The sequence below is a fragment of the Motacilla alba genome, chromosome 5 (genome assembly GCF_015832195.1).
Source record: "Motacilla alba alba isolate MOTALB_02 chromosome 5, Motacilla_alba_V1.0_pri, whole genome shotgun sequence".
Classification (NCBI taxonomy): Eukaryota; Metazoa; Chordata; class Aves; order Passeriformes; family Motacillidae; genus Motacilla; species Motacilla alba.
Window position 1 is genome coordinate 5,653,917 of NC_052020.1, and position 17,455 is coordinate 5,671,371.

General features: G+C 44.7%; 1 protein-coding gene across 5 annotated transcripts in view; it reads left to right on the forward strand.

Moving 5' to 3' along the window:
• KIAA1549L (KIAA1549 like) overlaps positions 1-17,455 on the forward strand; it is a 133,906-nt gene that overhangs the window by 56,015 nt on the left and 60,436 nt on the right. For 3 of the 5 annotated variants that reach the window (XM_038139430.1, XM_038139432.1, XM_038139433.1), the window contains exons 2-8: positions 1,472-1,804; positions 4,605-5,219; positions 6,573-6,685; positions 9,392-9,611; positions 11,550-11,683; positions 13,934-14,096; positions 16,943-17,002. In XM_038139430.1, coding sequence (XP_037995358.1) covers positions 1,472-1,804; positions 4,605-5,219; positions 6,573-6,685; positions 9,392-9,611; positions 11,550-11,683; positions 13,934-14,096; positions 16,943-17,002 — 1,638 coding nt within the window. Of the gene's footprint in view, positions 1-1,471; positions 1,820-4,604; positions 5,220-6,572; positions 6,686-9,391; positions 9,612-11,549; positions 11,684-13,933; positions 14,097-16,942; positions 17,003-17,455 lie in introns of all 5 variants that reach the window. The other 2 variants (XM_038139434.1, XM_038139435.1) reach the window with 2 other exon arrangements.

A 17,455-nucleotide genomic window follows, 5' to 3' on the forward strand; every position in this document is an offset into this window, starting at 1 on the left:
TAAAACACTTAAATACAGGGATAAAATAGGAGATCTCGCATTGTTTTGTTTTGTTTGTTTGTTTGTTTTTGTGTGTGTGTGTGTGTACTTTTTTTTAAGAGTGAGAAAATGCTGAACACAATTCCAGCACATTCCTGTGGAATGCACACGGGAGCCTGAAGGAGCTGGTCTAATCATCCACTGTGGCCTGTGCATATGGAGGATGGTGGTGAAAAAACTCAGGAGGAAAGAAAACTGTAGAAAGAAAGAAACTTAGCTTTAAATAGGTGCAATGTGACCCATTCTCCTCCCTTGTGCTGTAAGGTCTCCCACTGCTGGCTCCTGTCCGTGTGGGCTGATCCCAGTTGGTGCTGTTGGCTCTGCTGACCCCTGGGTTCATGGGTGCTGGAGCCACTGTCCAGCCCATTTTATGTGTCTCAGGATCTGCTCTGCTTGCTTTTCCACACCATTGTGTTGAATTATTCACGGGGCTGTGGAGGAGGTTGGCATCCCCTGTGTCGGGTCCAGATGTGCTGCAGCTGGAGGGCAGGATTTAGCTCCATGTTTTCCCTCAGCTTGGCTATGCAAGGGGACACAGATTGGCATGGTACCAAGTGCAAGGACTGAGGTTTGGTCTATTGTCTTGATGTGGGGGAAGGGAAAAAGAAACCCCACCATCTTAAATTTTACCCTTGAGTGAATCTTAATCTTTGAATTAGTACAAATGTGAGTGTTCCCATTCTGTGATTTTAGGATAACTGTAATCATTTCAAGAAAACAAAGCCTAGGAACATTATGGTGTTGAATGCAGAGTAAACTGGTGTTTGAAATGATGTGTTGAGCATCTGCACATGTCAAAAAAAGTGTTTAATGTCCTAATTTGTTTTGGATCTTGCCCCCCTCTCCTCTTGTTCACCCCTGTTTTATTTTCTTCCTTTTGTGCCTGTAATTGCCCGCGTTATTAGAGCTGGCAGGATGAGCACCTCCAGATGCATCCTACAGGAACACAGCCAGTGCTGACTCTATTCCCATGTCAGACTGCATGCCAAGGCAGTGAAGCTTGCTTGTCAAAACCCATTCCCTTTCTGAACTGCTTCTAAACCCATCTTCTCACACAGTATTTTGACACAGGGTGACTCATGATAACCTCAAGAATTGTCTCAGGCTTAAGGATGTGTCTTCTACTATGTTGAGACATCCCTGGTAAAAGTAGGATTTTGGAATAGCATGGCCAAGGCAGCTTCCCTTATTCTTCTGTTAGATGAAACAAGTTGAGGAGTGTAAAATCTGTTGTGTTGAACCTTTCACTGGGTTTCATGTTTGTGTTGGTTTTTTTTTAACTTTCTCTGAATTTTTATGCACTCTGAAAACAACAAAAAAAATTCACTTGTTTTACCAAACTTAATGCATTTTTGTGTTGGGATTTGTAGCAACAAGATAACAACTCTTCATTTTGGGGAATAATATACTCATTTTACTTATTATTTTATAGGTGTCAGGCAACAGCATGTCAATGATGCTCCTTCTACAGGATCTTTTCCTAATTGGAGATCTATACTATCACCAACACGGCCTTCCACAGAAACCAAGACTCCCTCAGTAGCTGATCTTTCTCTGGGACAGACTTTGGAGAATGCAGACTTGCTTCAGATGATCAGAACCACCCTGACTGGTGCCCGTACCAGGACTTTGGATCAGATGCACCTGTCACCCTCCCTCTACCAAGGCAGTGGGAGCAGTGCACCCCAGGAACCCGCTGAGGTTTCAGCCGAGTCGCCTCTGAGGCCGTCGTCTCAAGATGCAGATGACACAGCTGCTCTAACAGGTTTGCCTCAGCTTGGTATGTTTGCCACACTGCCCACCACACCACCAGTGACACATTTGAGTACAGCTGTGCCATCCCAGCCAGTGCCATTAGAAAACACCCTCCATTTCCAGAGAGAGCACATCAGGATCAGACATGCTTGCCGCTGTTCCATCACCATCATTCTCCTCATTGGTAATCCAGTCACCTCATGCCATTAACTTTTCTAAACCAGCTGTACTGCCCATCCAAGTGCCTTTGTCTGCAGATCCTGAAGGTTTCTTCAGCACAGATTCAGCTAGCTCACAGGTTAGTGAAAGCAGGAATAGTGCTCTAAGCATGGGGCATTCCAGTGTGGTGAATCACAGAAGGGATCCCAACTGGTTTATGGGGTCCATGCTTTTCATTGGATCAACAACAGTGCATTTCACAGAGTAGTGGGAAAAGGGTTCCCTTTGGAAAGGACCTCTTTGTCATCTGTATATTCTGATATTCCTGGGTCAAAAATGCATCAGTCTTCCCTGACAGTAATTTCCAAAAGTTTGTCACGCTTCCTTGATGAGAGTATGTAAAATGTCTCTTCTACTGGGGCCATTTAGGGCAGCACTGACTGGCAGAATTAGCGGTACCACTCTTCTGCCATCATCAGTTTTTCAGGATACAGCAGCTATTCCTACCTCAGTCTTCCATGTTGCGGGTACTCCCCATCTAATACCACCAAATGAGTCACCCTCAGTCTTTCACAGCACTGACTAATTCCACTACAGCCTCTCACCCTGCACCTTTCATGTCATCAGCCTCCAAGAGCTCAGCTGAGGTCTCCAGCTCAGCACAGAGCACGTCCTCCCTTTCACTGCCAATATCACTTTTTCCACATGCAAATCACGCTCGCAGTGCAGCGCTGCCAGTAGGAGAATTTAGAAGCAAAACAGATTTTCTCTTTAGAAATGCAGCACGCTCCTCTCCAACAAGCCCAAGGTCTCCCTCGCTAACGGAGACAAACGAGGTGTTTACTGGGGCAGCACGCACAGCCAGTCCCAGGGCGGCAGCAGCCAACCAGAACAGGCTGCAGATCCCTCCCACTGCTGCCTCTGAATCAGAACTTTGCAGAAATTGGACTGATGGAACTTAGCAGGCAAATAGCATGAGACTCCCAGCTGCTTCGGCCCTGCTTTCCCAAATCCTGGTGGTTTTCCTGTGGCAAGGACAGCTCAACAGCCTTTCAGAAGAGGAGTGACAGCAAAGATGTCCGTGAACTTCAACGCTAATAATGTTCTGCATTCTGGAACTCAGCTTTCCAAAGTTTCTCCGGGTATCCACGCCTGTATACTCCTCACAGGATCAAGGATATTAGACACTGTTTTGGAGATGGTCAGGATGACTCTTGATCTAACTGCAGTGCCATTAATTACTTCCACTGTATGCCTTTCCAAACCTGAACCTGCTACCACAAATACTTCTGCTACTACTGCTTTTGTGACTGCACGACTGGAACCACCTGGAGGTGCAGAAAGTTCAGATGCAACTGCAAATGAAGACAGAAAGATGAGAGTACCCACTCTTGGACCCCACATGAAGAATATTAATCTCCAAGAGCTTTAAATCATTTAACCTCTGGTCAGGCTTTGCATTCAGTTGATAAAAAGCCACTCGCCTCTGTCATGCCTCCAGCGTGGGGTACGCTGCCATCACTTGTTTCCATGACAACAGTGATGGGCAGCCACAGTTCTGGCTCTTCCAGGATTTTGAATGCAGACTCTGAAAGCAATTTAGATCCTGTCAGCCTTCCTGAAGTTGTAACTTCAGCTTCTACGTGGACCAATAAAGCATTGCTGTCTGCAGCTGGCATTAGTATTCCTTTGGTAAAAACTTCAGTCTAAATGGAAAAAAGGGAAGTTGCTCCAAGTACTTTTCCATTGGAAGATGAGTGCTATGCACCATACTCAGTAGTGTCAAGTCTGCAAAACAAAATTAATACAAATCAGCAGCCTCTCTTCTCCCCCCCTTCAGCAAACTATGCATATACATCCTGTAGTCAAAACATTTCAAATTTACCCTTTCCTGAAAATAATAACTTTTCAGAATTTGATGTAGATGCTCCTGCACTGAAAACATCTTCTGTTCAGTATTCATCCATTGCTACTGCATTGACAATGCCTGACTCTCTGCAAATAAAGCATGGAAACATGGCTGAAAACATTGCTGATTTCTTCTGTGTTGGAGAGGTTTCTATCAGTATACATGAGAAAGCACTTCTCCATTTACATGTGCCTCCTGTTAATGCAGCAGGTGCTTTCCCTAGCTCTCTAGAATCCCAAACAAGTGATGCTGGAAAGATTGCTGACCAAAACATTAGGCACAGCACCAGTGCTGGCTTTTCAGCTCACTGACAGCTTGACTACTTCAGCCCCAAACAGAAGCAGTGTCAGCCCAGTTGCCCTTCCCTGTCACCAAGCCTTCTGGTTAAGAAGGCTCAACTCTCTCAGCTCTTTCTCAACTCTCTTGAATAGTTTGATCTGAGAAGACAGTGGTTCTGGGAATTTTCCAGAATGTGCAGAAAACCAGTTGAGTCCACTGGTTATTTGTTTGTGGCTGATAAATATCCAGCCACATTCAGTGAGGAGGAGTGGGACACAAGTGCTACAAGTCATAGCCTAGCTCCCAGTAACATATCTAATAAAGCTACCAAGGGCATCCCATTGCAAACCCCTACCACCAGTGCTCTGCAGTCAAGTCATCATAACTTCTGTCCATGCATCACCAACACAGATAGAGTCTCCTTTTTTGTCAACAACCAACTTTACCCATTCTGTTCTTACAGTGTTATCTGGAGTATCTTCTGGTGCAATACCTACAGTAGAAACTTCAGAAGCAAAACCACTAACAAGAAAATCATCTCCAGCTTCACCAGTGCCAGCTTCTTCCTTCTTTTCTCTAGGCACTGAAAACACCCCTTTGCCATCCGTGATGGCTTTAAGCACACCGATACTGACACTAACAAAAAATAACACTGCCACAAAACTGGCACCGGATCTGAGCTCAGTAGGAACACAGGCAGATTTTCCTTTTGCAACAAGAAACACGACTGCCTCACCTCTGGACATGCCAGCTCTGCTCATAACCCCCAAGAGCAGCACGGTCACAGCTTCCACACTCGCACCCACAGCCCACGCACCAAGGCAGATAGAAACAACAGTAACTGACACCCAGAAGTTCCCGAGCTCAGACATCACCAAAAGGCCAACCCCATCCCCACTGACAATGACAGCAGCTTTGACATCTATTACAGCATCAGCGAAAACAACTAGGCTTCCCCCTCCTGCCGTGGAACTCACCCCTGCTCCTCCCGACACCACGGCAGCAGCCGCTTTCGCTAACATGACGGCAGCTCCCTCCCTGGATTGCCGGCTCTCTGCCAACATGATGGTGAAAACAGGTACGTGCAGCCTCTGGCTTTGCTGAAGGGCTCTCCTGTGTCTGTGAGGCGTGAGAAACACACCCCAGTGTCCAGGAATGTGGGGCAGTAGTGGTTGATCTGCTGTGCTGACGAACCAGATGGGTACGGGCAGGGTTGCTAGTTGGAAACAGCGTTGGCTTTACTTGTGGCTTGGGTTTTGACACGAATGTGTCAAATGAAGTGGTGAGATCAGGTGCTGTGGAGTTCAGGGGCCACTGCAGGACCACCTGTATGGAGGGATAGCCCTGTAAGCCAGGATGGTTTGGTGCCTGCTTCGCAGTGAGGAGTCTGTGCTGCTGGAGAGGACAGTGCAGTGACCTGCCTTGGTCCTCAGCCCTGTTTGTGCACAAAATCCTCCTCCTGTTCTAGAATGAACACCTTATTCTATCAGTACAGATCCATTTGAAAATTATGTTTAGCATTTAGACTTGCACACTTCAAAATGGGAGGATTTTGAGTTTTCCATGTGAACAGTGCCACTTCTTGCTCTGGCTGTTTTTTTTCATGGGCAGCTTCTCCTTAGCTGTAAGAACTCTGAACTAAAGGGGCCTGGAGAGGTACCTTGCCCAGGCTTCTCATGGACTCCTTGTGGCAGCACAGCACCAGAAGATGTGTGTGTCTGGGAGATCTCAGCAAAGAATAGGTGCAGAAAAGAGTTTGTGACCTTGCATGATGCAGGCTACAGTGAAAAAAGCAGCTTTTGGATGGACCTAATGTGTGTTTGTTAGCTGCTAAATGTCCCCCTCAGTAGCGTGATGAGTTTCTAAAGATAAAAAAAAAGTAGCTTGTGTACAGTATATGATTGAAAGTACTGAAGCACAGCTAAAAAACTCTTCCTGAAAATTATAAGAGAAAAATAAGAAGATAGTGATAGGTTTATTAAAGAAAGCATACAGATGCTTTCTAAATAGAAAATAATTGCAGCAGTGGAGCAGCAGATTTCTTTTATGTAACTGTGGCCATGAAGACGTGAAGCCTGCCTGTGCAGCTCTGGCTCAGTCCCCTGGGAATGCTGTGCCAGTCTGTCCTCAGGCAGTGAGTGGCCTCGTGCCTCCTTGGAGAGGCAGCATGGCAAAGACTTGTTGTTGCTGCTAATGAAATTGCATTTGTTAGACCTTGCTCTGGAAACACGGAAACAATGGGCTATTGCCATGGGATGAATAGGGAACTCAGGAGCTGCTGAGCCCCTGCAGTTCTTGTCTTTGGAGCTGCTGCTAATCCAAGCTGCTTTGATGATCCCTGCACAGCCAGCCCAATGTAAAACAATTATAAGAAAGCAAACAAGAGTGTGGTGATGTCTCAAACCACCCTGTGGCTTTTGTTGCTCCACAGTTCTGTTTCTGAACACAAGGAGGATGATGATCAGCAATGCCTTCAGGGAGAGTGTGAGAAAAGGCCTCAACCAAGTGCTGAGACAAGCTTTCAACCAGAATGTCAGTGCTCAGGTAAGCATGCTTGGCTTTCCCTGCTTGATTTCACCAAAACAGCTCTCCCACCAAGGAACCACAGCTGCCTGCAGTTCCAGTGGTGTCCCTGAATGCAGGAAGCCTCTTGGAGGGGAGCTCTGAGATTTTCCTATGAGACCAGGCACAGGTGGCACCCACTCTGGTCCCTAACAATATAAGGAATACTCCAAAGCTTTTAGCGGTTTATTTGATGAAGAAGAAGAGAGAAATGCAATCTTCTTTTTAGTGTGCTCTGGGAAATGACTACTGACAGCAGTTTCCTCTTCCCCCTGCAGCTCAGGAGTGACTTCTGCTCAGGGGCAGCCAGGCGCTGCTGTGCTCAGCCTGGATCAATGGCAAGAGTATGGCTGGTAAATGGGATGTCCCTGCTGTCAGTCCACTCCCTGCTCTGAAAACCCAGTTGCTGACAGGTGCAATTTCACAGGAACAAGAATCCCGAGCAGGGAGAAAGCATGTTTTATTGAAAATAAATGGAGGTGATGTGCTCATCACTTTGCAGCTAAATTGCATGAACCTCTGCACTGCTGTGTGTGGGAGCAGGATCGGGTGGGCTGCCAGGGCCCTTTTCCTTGGGACACAGCTTCCTCTGCACTCAGGCTGGGGTTTGTGTGGAGTCCAAGCCTCTGGGAAGGAAAAAAGTAATTTTTCTCAAAACAGAGGTTATCAAGTTGGCTTCGGTCCTCACGCTTTATTGCTGCAAGTGTGGAGGATGTCAGTTCCTTTGGGAACTGTGTGCTCCTTGGCAGCAGCAATAAAAACTGACAGGTTTAGTCCCCTACCTTTCTACAAATTGAGAGAAGCTGCCTTCTTCTAACAGAGGAAACCAGCTAAAACTTAGTGAAAGGACCAGTTCCAGGGCTAAAACTTTTTGGAAAATACTGAATTTTGAGGTAAAACTCAGCTCATGTTTTGAGTTTTGACTCACAGTGTGTCCATTCTTGTGGTTTGGCATTTCCACTCATATAGGCCTGCTCACAGACTTAACCATCTGGGTCAGTACAGGAGAAGAGGAGATAAGAGACAGCCTAATCAAATATTGGAAACTTTTGTCTTTCAAAAAGTCAGTGAACTTCAGGCACAGAGTAGGAGCTGGAAGCTCTCTGTGTTTTCCCATGTATATGTAAAATGTCCCTGTATCTGCACGTGAATGAAGGCCCAGCCTAACCTGGAGCTTTGCAGCTGTGGTAGCAGTTCTGCACTTTAACTCAGAGCCCATGCTGCATGGGCTGAGCCTAAAACTCTCTGAGCAGCTCTGCTAATACCGTGCCTGTCGCTGTTGTATTGAGGATGGATGAATAGGGCAACACATGGACTCCAAAGTCTCAGAAGGCAAAATGCTGTTTTACTAAAATACACACACTTTTGATAGACAGTTACAATATAGGTAGACCTGATTGGTCCTCAATCAACATCCCTCACACCATTGGCTAATTAGGCACACCACCCTCTTGTAAATATCTTACGAGAATACATCACTGGCTGCAAAGGTTAAGAATTGTTTTAATTCCTTCTCTGAAATTTCCCAGAACTTCAAGGAGCAATTCCTGGGCAAGTTTATCTGACTTTCTTCTTCTCTGACCAGTTCTCAGCATCCACACCGTGTCTGATATGACACTAACTGATCCTACAGCGTTTAGAGGGGATTGCAGGATAAAAACCCCCTGCAAGAGGCACAAATTCGGGGTGAGAAACCCCATCAAACAGCTGTCACTGTTTAGCAAGAAATGACACAGAGTTGTCAGAAGGCTGAGTGGCATAAAGCACCCATCTTTACTTTTTTTTATACGCTCTTTTAGACCCTGTTCTGATACAGGTGGACCGCATTGGTCATTCAATCAATACCTTTCACCTGGCTGGCTAATTAACAAGATACCCATTCATAAACAATCTTATGAGAATAACAAGAAAACAGACATTAGGAAAGCAACACCTACAGGTTGTTCCTAATAATTGGATATCATTGTTTATCTTCGACTCCCTAAAGTCTCCCAGGCCGATTCTGGGAAATTTATCTAGTTTTCTTGCTCTCTGACCAGGCTGTCACATGCACAAAGAATATCTGAACTGCTATCGGTTTCTCTGGGCCTAGATTGAAGGCACTTGAGACAATAGTTCATGTTCAGACTCAGCTGTTTATTATTTCTTATCAGTGAAACAGTCTCACAACCATGAGTTCAGAAGCTTTTCATTAGAAAGCACAAAATGGCCAACAATCTCTTGTTACTAAGCTATCCAATTAAGAACTGACACCTAGATTATTTTCCCTTTTAACCCAATAACTGATCCCAAAGTGCCTGCAATGCGGACTTTTCTGCCCAATTACAAAATGCCACCCAAATCAAGAAGAAGGAAGAAGAAGCATGAAGAAGAAACCCAGGACGACACCCCGTGCCCTCCATCTTGCTTCCATCCACAACATACTAAAAATCCCAAAACCTAAACTTCTCACCTGGGTGATACACCTACAATACCCTCTATAATCTAATTCACACTTTTGTGGATTCTAGCCTATCAAACAGTCTAGGAAACTTTCTCCCTGAATGAGGGTCAAAGTCAGTGCTCCCCTGGGGGTCAGGACACCCCAGAGCAGACAGAGAAATATTCCCAGTGCCCTGGGTTTCCACAAACTGCGAGCAAAACAATAAAAAAAAAAAATTAAAAACCACGCTGCTCTGTGTGTTTCAGGTTGAAATCCTGGAGCAGTCGAGTAACCTGACCGTTGGTTACTACGTCACGCGGGGCAGGCTGGTTTTCACGCCGGCTGCCGTGGCTGAGAAGCTGCTCGCCTACGGCCTCAGCAACGCCACGGCCGACATGAAGCAGCACGTGCCACACCTGCAGGCCCTGGTGGCCCTGGCCCTGCCCTGGCAGCCCCTGCCCGCCTACCACTTCCAGCTGAAGACGGGTGAGTGAGGGGTGCCTGCCTGGGCTGGGTGTGTGTCCCTGGTGTCCAGGGGCTCGCTGGGGCAGGGGGGTGGCAGCAGGACAGGCTCTGCTGTGCGTTCAGGTGGCCTGTGGGCACCTCTGCTGCCAGGGCCGTGGTGATGCCTTAGGGTTTTAGCTTTTATATTTTCCATATATTTGTAACTCTGCGATTCTTAGTGTGTAACTCTAAACTCTATATAAAGTGTTAGCTACTCTTCTCCTAGTTTGGTCAGGCAGAACAATTCCTCTCCAGGCCTGGCAATCAAGGACACCCCTGTGGGCACCCCTGTGCTCTGCTGCCAGGGACATGGGCACTGCTGTGAGAGTGAGGCCTTAGGATTTAACTTTTATATTTTCCATATATTTGTAACCCTGCAATTCTTTAGTATGGAACTCTAAACTCCATATAGAGTGTTAGTTAGTCTTCCCTCAGTTTGGTCAGGCAGAGCAATTGTTCTCCAGGCCTCGCAATCAAGGTGCCCTGTGGGCACCCCTGGGCTCTGCTGCCAGGGCCATGGGCACTGCTGTGAGGGTGAGGCCTTAGGGTTTTAGCTTTTATATTTTCCATATATTTGTAACCCTGTAATTTTTTAGTATGGAACTCTAAACTCTATATAAAGTGTTAGCTACTCTTCCCCCAGTTTGGTCAGGCAGAACAATTCCTCTCCAGGCCTGGCAGTCAAGGACACCCCTGTGGGCACCCCTGTGCTCTGCTGCCAGGGCCGTGGGCACTGCTGTGAGGGTGAGGCCTTAGGGTTTTAGCTTTTGTATTTTTTATATATTTGTAACCCTATAATTCTTTGGTATATAACTCTGATCTCCATATAAAGTGTTAGCTACTCTTCTCCCAGTTTGGTCAGGCAGATCAATTCCTCTCCAGGCCTGGCAATCAAGGACACCCCTGTTGGCTCTGCTGCCAGGGCCACAGGCACTGCTGTGAGGGTGAGGCCTTAGGATTTAACTTTTATATTTTCCATATACTTGTAACCCTGCGATTCTTTAGTGTGTAACTCTAAACTCCATATAAAGTGTTAGTTACTCTTCTCCCAGTTTGGTCAGGCAGAACAATTCCTCTCCAGGCCTGGCAATCAAGGACTCCTCACTGTCTCAGGCACTGAGAGATGGAAACAAAAGTGAGTTGGGGGCAGCAAACTGGGGGTAAATGACTTCATTAGCTGAAGCTGTAATTGGAAGATGAATCCCCAATATACAAATGGACCAAACTTATCAAATTATGAAATCCAAGACCTGTCATCCATTTTTTTGGGTGTAGGCCCTGAGGGGGGCTTTGTCTGCCTGAAATGTACCTAAAGGCCTTTCAATAATTTCCCCTTAATTCTGTCTGGCCTCTGTTTTTAGGTAGTCCCAAAAGGGCTACATCAAGGAGATGTGGCAGTGCAGAGTAATTGTGGGGCACTATAAGATCAGGAGAGGGCAGAGTGCTCTGAAATGATATATTAAATGATAAAAAATATTTCTTACATGTGTGCTTACAATGTTTCTATACACATACTTACGGCAGTTACAAGTACATTTTTCCTAGAGTGAAAATAAAACAGAATGAGAATCAATATTATGATTGATTATATTTTGCAGGACCAAATGACCTGCAAGATTTAAGATTATAACTTGTTTTTTAGAATGACTTTGCTTACTGCCTGGCTCTGAGCAAGTATATTCACAGTGAACAGGCCTTACCATCTTATATATCATTGCAGAAGCAATCTCCATTTGTTTGTGCAGAGCATGAGCTCTAATAATGCAATTTAATTCCTACATTTTGTCTTAATTAAGGCTAATTTAGTGCAGTTCCTGAAGTAGCATTATCTTCACCTGCTTAATGTGTAAATTGATCACTTTGTTCTTGGTGCTGCAATGAGAATACTTTGTCCACATGCTAATGCCTTCCTTTTTCCAGAGCTGCAGTTTGTGGGTCAAACAGACAATATTCAGTCTTGCAAATTTGTTCAGACCATGGAACAGCGGCTCCAGAGAGCATTTCAGGATGCTGAAAGAAAGGTCCTAAACACCAGCAACAACTTAACTGTTCAGGTACAGTGTTGTGTACTTTGCCTGTTGCCAACCCCTCCTGGTTATTCTTTGTGTGTATGTTTTTATTCCGGCACGGTGCCTTTGCTAGCCACTGTGGAAAGAAGTTTATGTTTTCATCTGCAATAAGATCATTTATGCATTGCAGGAAAACTACAAATGCATGATTTATAGAAGGCTGCTGCTTTTCATGAATTGGAGTTTTACTGCTTGCACTTGAGTCGTATAAATGAAATTCCAAGTATAAAAATACAGTCTTCCAAATTTATGTTTTTACTGAACATGTTATTCTGACACATTAGTTGCTTTCAGTGAGGCTATTCAGGTATCAAGATGGTGCTAGGCACAGTTGTTTTTGAGATCTGAAATAATGGAATAGATTTCTTTCTCTTGGTGTGCATTTCAGCTTCATACTCATGGGCACAAATTCACCACAAATTTTTACACACATTTATATGTATAGTGGGCCAACACTCTTACATTCTATGCCACACTTCAGGACTAGAGAAATTATCTTCTGGACAATATTATGATATGTTCTTGATAAAACTCTGTGTATGGATTGTGCTCCTCAGAAGGAGAAAATTTTGCCGTCAGCGCTCTGCTAATTATTTTGGTGCTGTTTCTTGTGAGGTTGTGCTCAAACTGGTGGAGCTCAGAGAGGCAGCAAAGCACAGGGAAAGAGAGGGCCTACCACAGTAAGTACAGTGATTATCAAGCTTTTCAACAGCTGGACCTGTGGCATTGAGGGGAACTTCATGGTGCCTAATTTGCTTGTGGTGGAAGTGGCAGATCTCACAAAGCACCTAAGCAATTTTGGAAAGAGCCCTAGGAGAAGGTAGTGGCTGTCTTTGTGGGTATTGCCAATTTAAGGAGGGATAGGTGGAGGTCCTGGAGGCAACATATAGGCTGGGAAGTAAGAGGCTGAAGGGTGTGATCTTCATGATAATTTTTTTTGAAGTTATTCCAGTGTCATGCAAAAGACGAAGTCCATGCAACAAAACACTGTATGAGGGCTTTAGATGAATTGAAAACTGGGGAACAGTTCTGGAGCAGACAGAGCCAGTTTAGGAAAGGTATTGCTGCTCTAGGAGAGTAGAGGGAAGGTGGGTAAAAGGCATGAAGCATCTTCCATGCAAGGAGAAATGAAATTGGCCATGGCTCTCCAGCCAGTAGTGAATCAGGAGTGGCCACTTGGAGTTTCCCATAACAGAACTACTCAAATTTAAATAAAAAGGAGCATCCTTTCAGACACTGTGTGATAAGGATGTCCCGATGTAACTGGAGAAAAAAATATGGAAATCACAAAAACCCTTTGTCCAAAGATATAGAATAACAAATTATCAACCCTCTTTAAACCTAGGCATATGATTTAAGGGTCTGACACAGCTGTGGGATAATCTTACACCATTGAGAGCCACTTATTCCTCTTGTCCTGTGCTAATTCTCCAACCCTCTGCTCCAGCCATTTGTAGGTAGACATTGGCTAGGCAGACTTTTGGTCTGATCCCAGGCTCTTCTGATGCTTCTTTTTGTATCGTGGTTTTTCTTTTAACTTGGTGATCCAAACCATAAAATGGGGTATTTAAATAACATTCATGAATGCTGTCAGGCCTACCTATCAGTAGCCAAATAACCCCATCCCTCTTGCCCTTGGGCGTAAGTTTTTCAAGACAACATGTGGGTTTTGCTCCTGGTGTTTGAGAATCTCGTCCAGGTGTTTGAGAATCTCTGAACAGAATTGGTCCTAAAAATGTAGTAATCAGATTTGGGCTCAGCAAGAGACTGGCACTGAGCTAGAATGGGGAGGAGTGCAGGAATTCATATGATGTTAGGAACAGAAAGACATGATATCCCTTCATTTCATATGGAAAATGTGTGGGTCTATAAACCAGCAGTAGGAAGGCAGCAAAGATGGCAAGATAAACAGCACAATTTGTCTGCATCAAGCACTGGATGGTTTTTCTGATGAGCATCCTCTCCCTCATCCCACATTCCCTGGTAAAAACAGGGAAAAACATTTTCAGTCCTGGCTGCACCTTTTCTGCCTGCTGCTGTCCTCCAGGAACCCTGCAAGTGCTGAAGCAGGGATTAAAGTATCACACAAGTAAAGTTGGATGAGATGTAGTTAATCCATTCTTCAGGTTAACATTTCCCCAGTTTCTTTGCATTGCCTTGGTGGTTTTTTTTTTTTTTTTTTTTTTTTTAATGAGCTGAACCACAGCAACACATTATTTTTTGCCTCTGTTTCAGATTCTGAACACCTCCAATGTCTCCCAAGCTGTCACTCTGTTTTATGTAGTGAAAAATCAAAGCACAACTCTAAATGGCACTATTTCCAGCAACCTTCTTAATCAGCTGTCAGCTGAGCTGGTGGGTTTCTACCTCACCTACCCACCTCTCACCATTGCTGAATGTAAGTACGTGCTTCCCACCATCAAGGTTAGCCAGCACCAGAATTTGGCTTTGTTGTCAGGCTCAGGGATTGTAGGTAGTTTTTCTGCTAATTTTTTAAACTGTATTTTGTTAAAAAAAGAAGGGGGGGGGGGGAGGGGGGTGGAATTAGATGATTTTTTTTTTCCCCCTGGGTTGTGTTACAAACAAAACAAAAATGTAGTTTTGTGAAAAGCAAAGCACAAAAGGTCCCAAAGTCTTCATTTCAGGAGTGCTTGGCACAGCACTGAATGAGCTTTTGTTTCAGCACAGCCCTTTGCTTCAGGGGAATCCTCAGCCCTGGTGGTTGCTCCAGGGGCTGGGCTGGGATCAGGCCGGGAGTGTGTGTTTGGGTAGTGGAGTGAGCTCCACCTGTGCTTCTGTTTTAAAAGGCTGTTGGTGCATCTGCTGAGAACTGCATCCTCAGTTTACACATGGTCTGAGCACTTTGCCATCAATGGTTTTCTTGCATTGCAGTTGCTATGAAGGCTCTGAGTACAGAGAGCTGGAGACAACTGTGTGGGCAGCTGTGTGGTGTATATGCTCTCTGACTCTGCTGATTTCTTTAAAATGATTAAAGGGACAAGACACTTGGTCATGGGGATTTCTGTTTAATCTGCTTGTTAATGTGATGTGTGAAATTAAGAAATTAAGCTTGCTGCAGACTGGAGTTCTCTGTTTGCTGGGAGTGAGAAGAGGCATTCTGGGTATGTGCAGAAGCAGACTGTTGGAAAGTGAGCACTGATGAGGAAAACACAAATTCCCTTTTTTCTTTTTTTTTTGTCAGTCCAGTTTGTTTGCAAACAGCCCAACAGCAGAGAAATTACTCTGGTAATGGTGCAGTTCACCAGTGACTTGCAGGATGAGATTTCTGTGGGATAAGTGGTTTGTCTCTGCTGTGAGGCAGTCAGAAATCACAGCTAACTTAGGTGTCTGTGCAAATCTTTGGGAAAGGAGGTTTGTATGTCCTTCTTGAGGCATTACCTATCAAATTACAATATTTGGAAACAAATAGGTGAAACGGCCCTGTAAGTTCTTGCGCTGTGTTGGTACACTTTTGAATCTGAGTTTGCATCACGGGGTAAGAGACATACCATCTTCTAAAACCTTAAACTCTAAGTTTATTAATGGTATTACACACTTCTAATCAAACTACACACCCACAATCCCAGTTCTATCATTCAAATTTGGAAGCCTTCTCCACAGCCTCAGGTCAAATACAGTGCTCTCCTGGGGGTCAGTCTGTCAGCACAGAAAGTCTAAAATTCTCAGCATCCAGAGTTCCAACAGTGGGCTTGTGTTTTCATGAAGTCTTTCCACAGGCAAGGGGAGGCAGAGGGAGAGAGGCTGTTGGTAAAGGGTGCAGTCATGGACCTAGAAGGGATGTCCCCCATTCCTCAATAGCCAGGTCCCTTTTTGATGGCTGGTGTTCAGGATATGTCTTCATGGGCCACCCAGGAGTGCAAGGAGAGAGCTGGAGGAAGTTTTGGTGCTGGCTGTGCTCAGTTCAAGTGTTTGGCCTCTGAAATAGGCCTGTTGCTTAGGAGGAGGATTGTGGTGCTTCTCACAAAGGCAATACAAGCATATTCTTGGTAGTCAGGAGCTGTGCAAGCCATTTGTCACACAGCAAGTCTTGCGCGGTACTGCAGTTATCTGCTGATCCCCACACATGATGAACAGACCTGATAAAGTCTTTAGCTAGTGTTTCTTTAACAACTAATGGCTTATATTTCATTTTGGAGCTCTTGGTTTTATTCCCAGTGCAGCAGCTGTACTGCAAACTCATGAACTTAATGCACGCGCAGTGTTTACGGCTCCAGACTGAGAGCGTGTCTGGAAAATGTTTCCTTTGAAGAGTGTTTGATGCTTATTCATGTGGCAGTGTAGTTGTCTCAGTTTATCAAACAAATATTGAGGTTGTTCTCCGAGCATGTTATTTCCCAGTAGGCTCCAGTGGCTCCTCCAGAGCCTTTGCAGTCTGTCCTGGAAATGCACAGCTCAGGGCACGCTGTGAAATCCTCCTCAAAAGCAGCTACTGTGTGTAATCAAATCCTTCACAATGTTTACTATTCTGAGCCACTTTGGGGTTTAAAAATCAAGGTGACTCAGTAGCAGCCTATCAATGTGCAGAGCATGGATGTTTTCTGAATTAAGTTCCTGGTATTCATCAATTGAACAAACGCTGAGCTGTGGAATGAATTAGCAGCATATTGAGCTTTACAGCCTAGTGCACTTTAGAGATGGAGGAGGTAACAAAAGGCATCACAACATCAAATATCAGTTTCTCACAGATGCAGACACATATGGTAGTAATGCCTTAAATGGTGCACAGTGAGAGAGCACCACACTCCAAGGTGTGCTCACAGTTTTGTTAGTCTCGCTTGCAGTCCATGTGGAGTCTGATCCTGGTATATTTTCATGTTATTTTAGGCTGAAACTATATTCTGGGCTACAAAAGGATTATTCACAGAATCATCATGGAATCTCATCTGGTTTTCTGCAGGGGAGAAAGCAGCAGAGATGAATACAACACCTATTACCTATCCTTCTTGGTTCAGGGCATTCCTGGCTTCATCCCAGACTCTGCCCCAGCCAGTATTTTAGCAACAGGAGATATATGTTTTATTTTGTATGGCAGTGCTTCTTCTGTTTACACTTGGTGTTCTCTCTCAGACAGAAAAGAAGCTGTCACCTTGAAAATTATGCTCTAGATCTCCTTTTGGACCATAGTTCAATTTTATTTATTGTTGTCAGGGTAGCCAGTTTTGGGATGCACAATGTGTAGGATGTTGGAATATTATGACATAATTTATTCTTCTGTTTTTAAAGCTTTGGAGTATCCAAACCTTGATGTCTCGGAATCAACTAGAGACTACTGGGTGATAACAGGTACTTTCTAATGTCCTTCCCTTCTCCAGGCACTCCAGGTAATAATCTTTAGTGCTCATTTATATGAACACAGCAGTGCAGTAATTTTACAGAGAAATAAGTGGCTGCCTACTGAACCTGCCTTCAGCTGGGCAAATGCACTTACAGGCACTCTGTGGCATAAGTGATGGATCGTCTTGAACACCGACATCTCCAGCAACCAACACCCACCTCAGAATTTATAGCACTTTGGTTGAAACAATTCTGAGAGCAGCATTATCTTCTGAGAGTTTTGAGACACAAATAGACCTCTTATTTATTCATTTTTTATACCCTGGGACATGGATTTAAATCTGAAATCAAAAGAGACACGGAGACATAACCCAGCAGCAAAGGTGAGGCTGTTACACCAAGGAAAGGAACTTTGTTATGATTTGCTGACTATCTGGGTGCAGGGATTTTTTGCATCTTTCA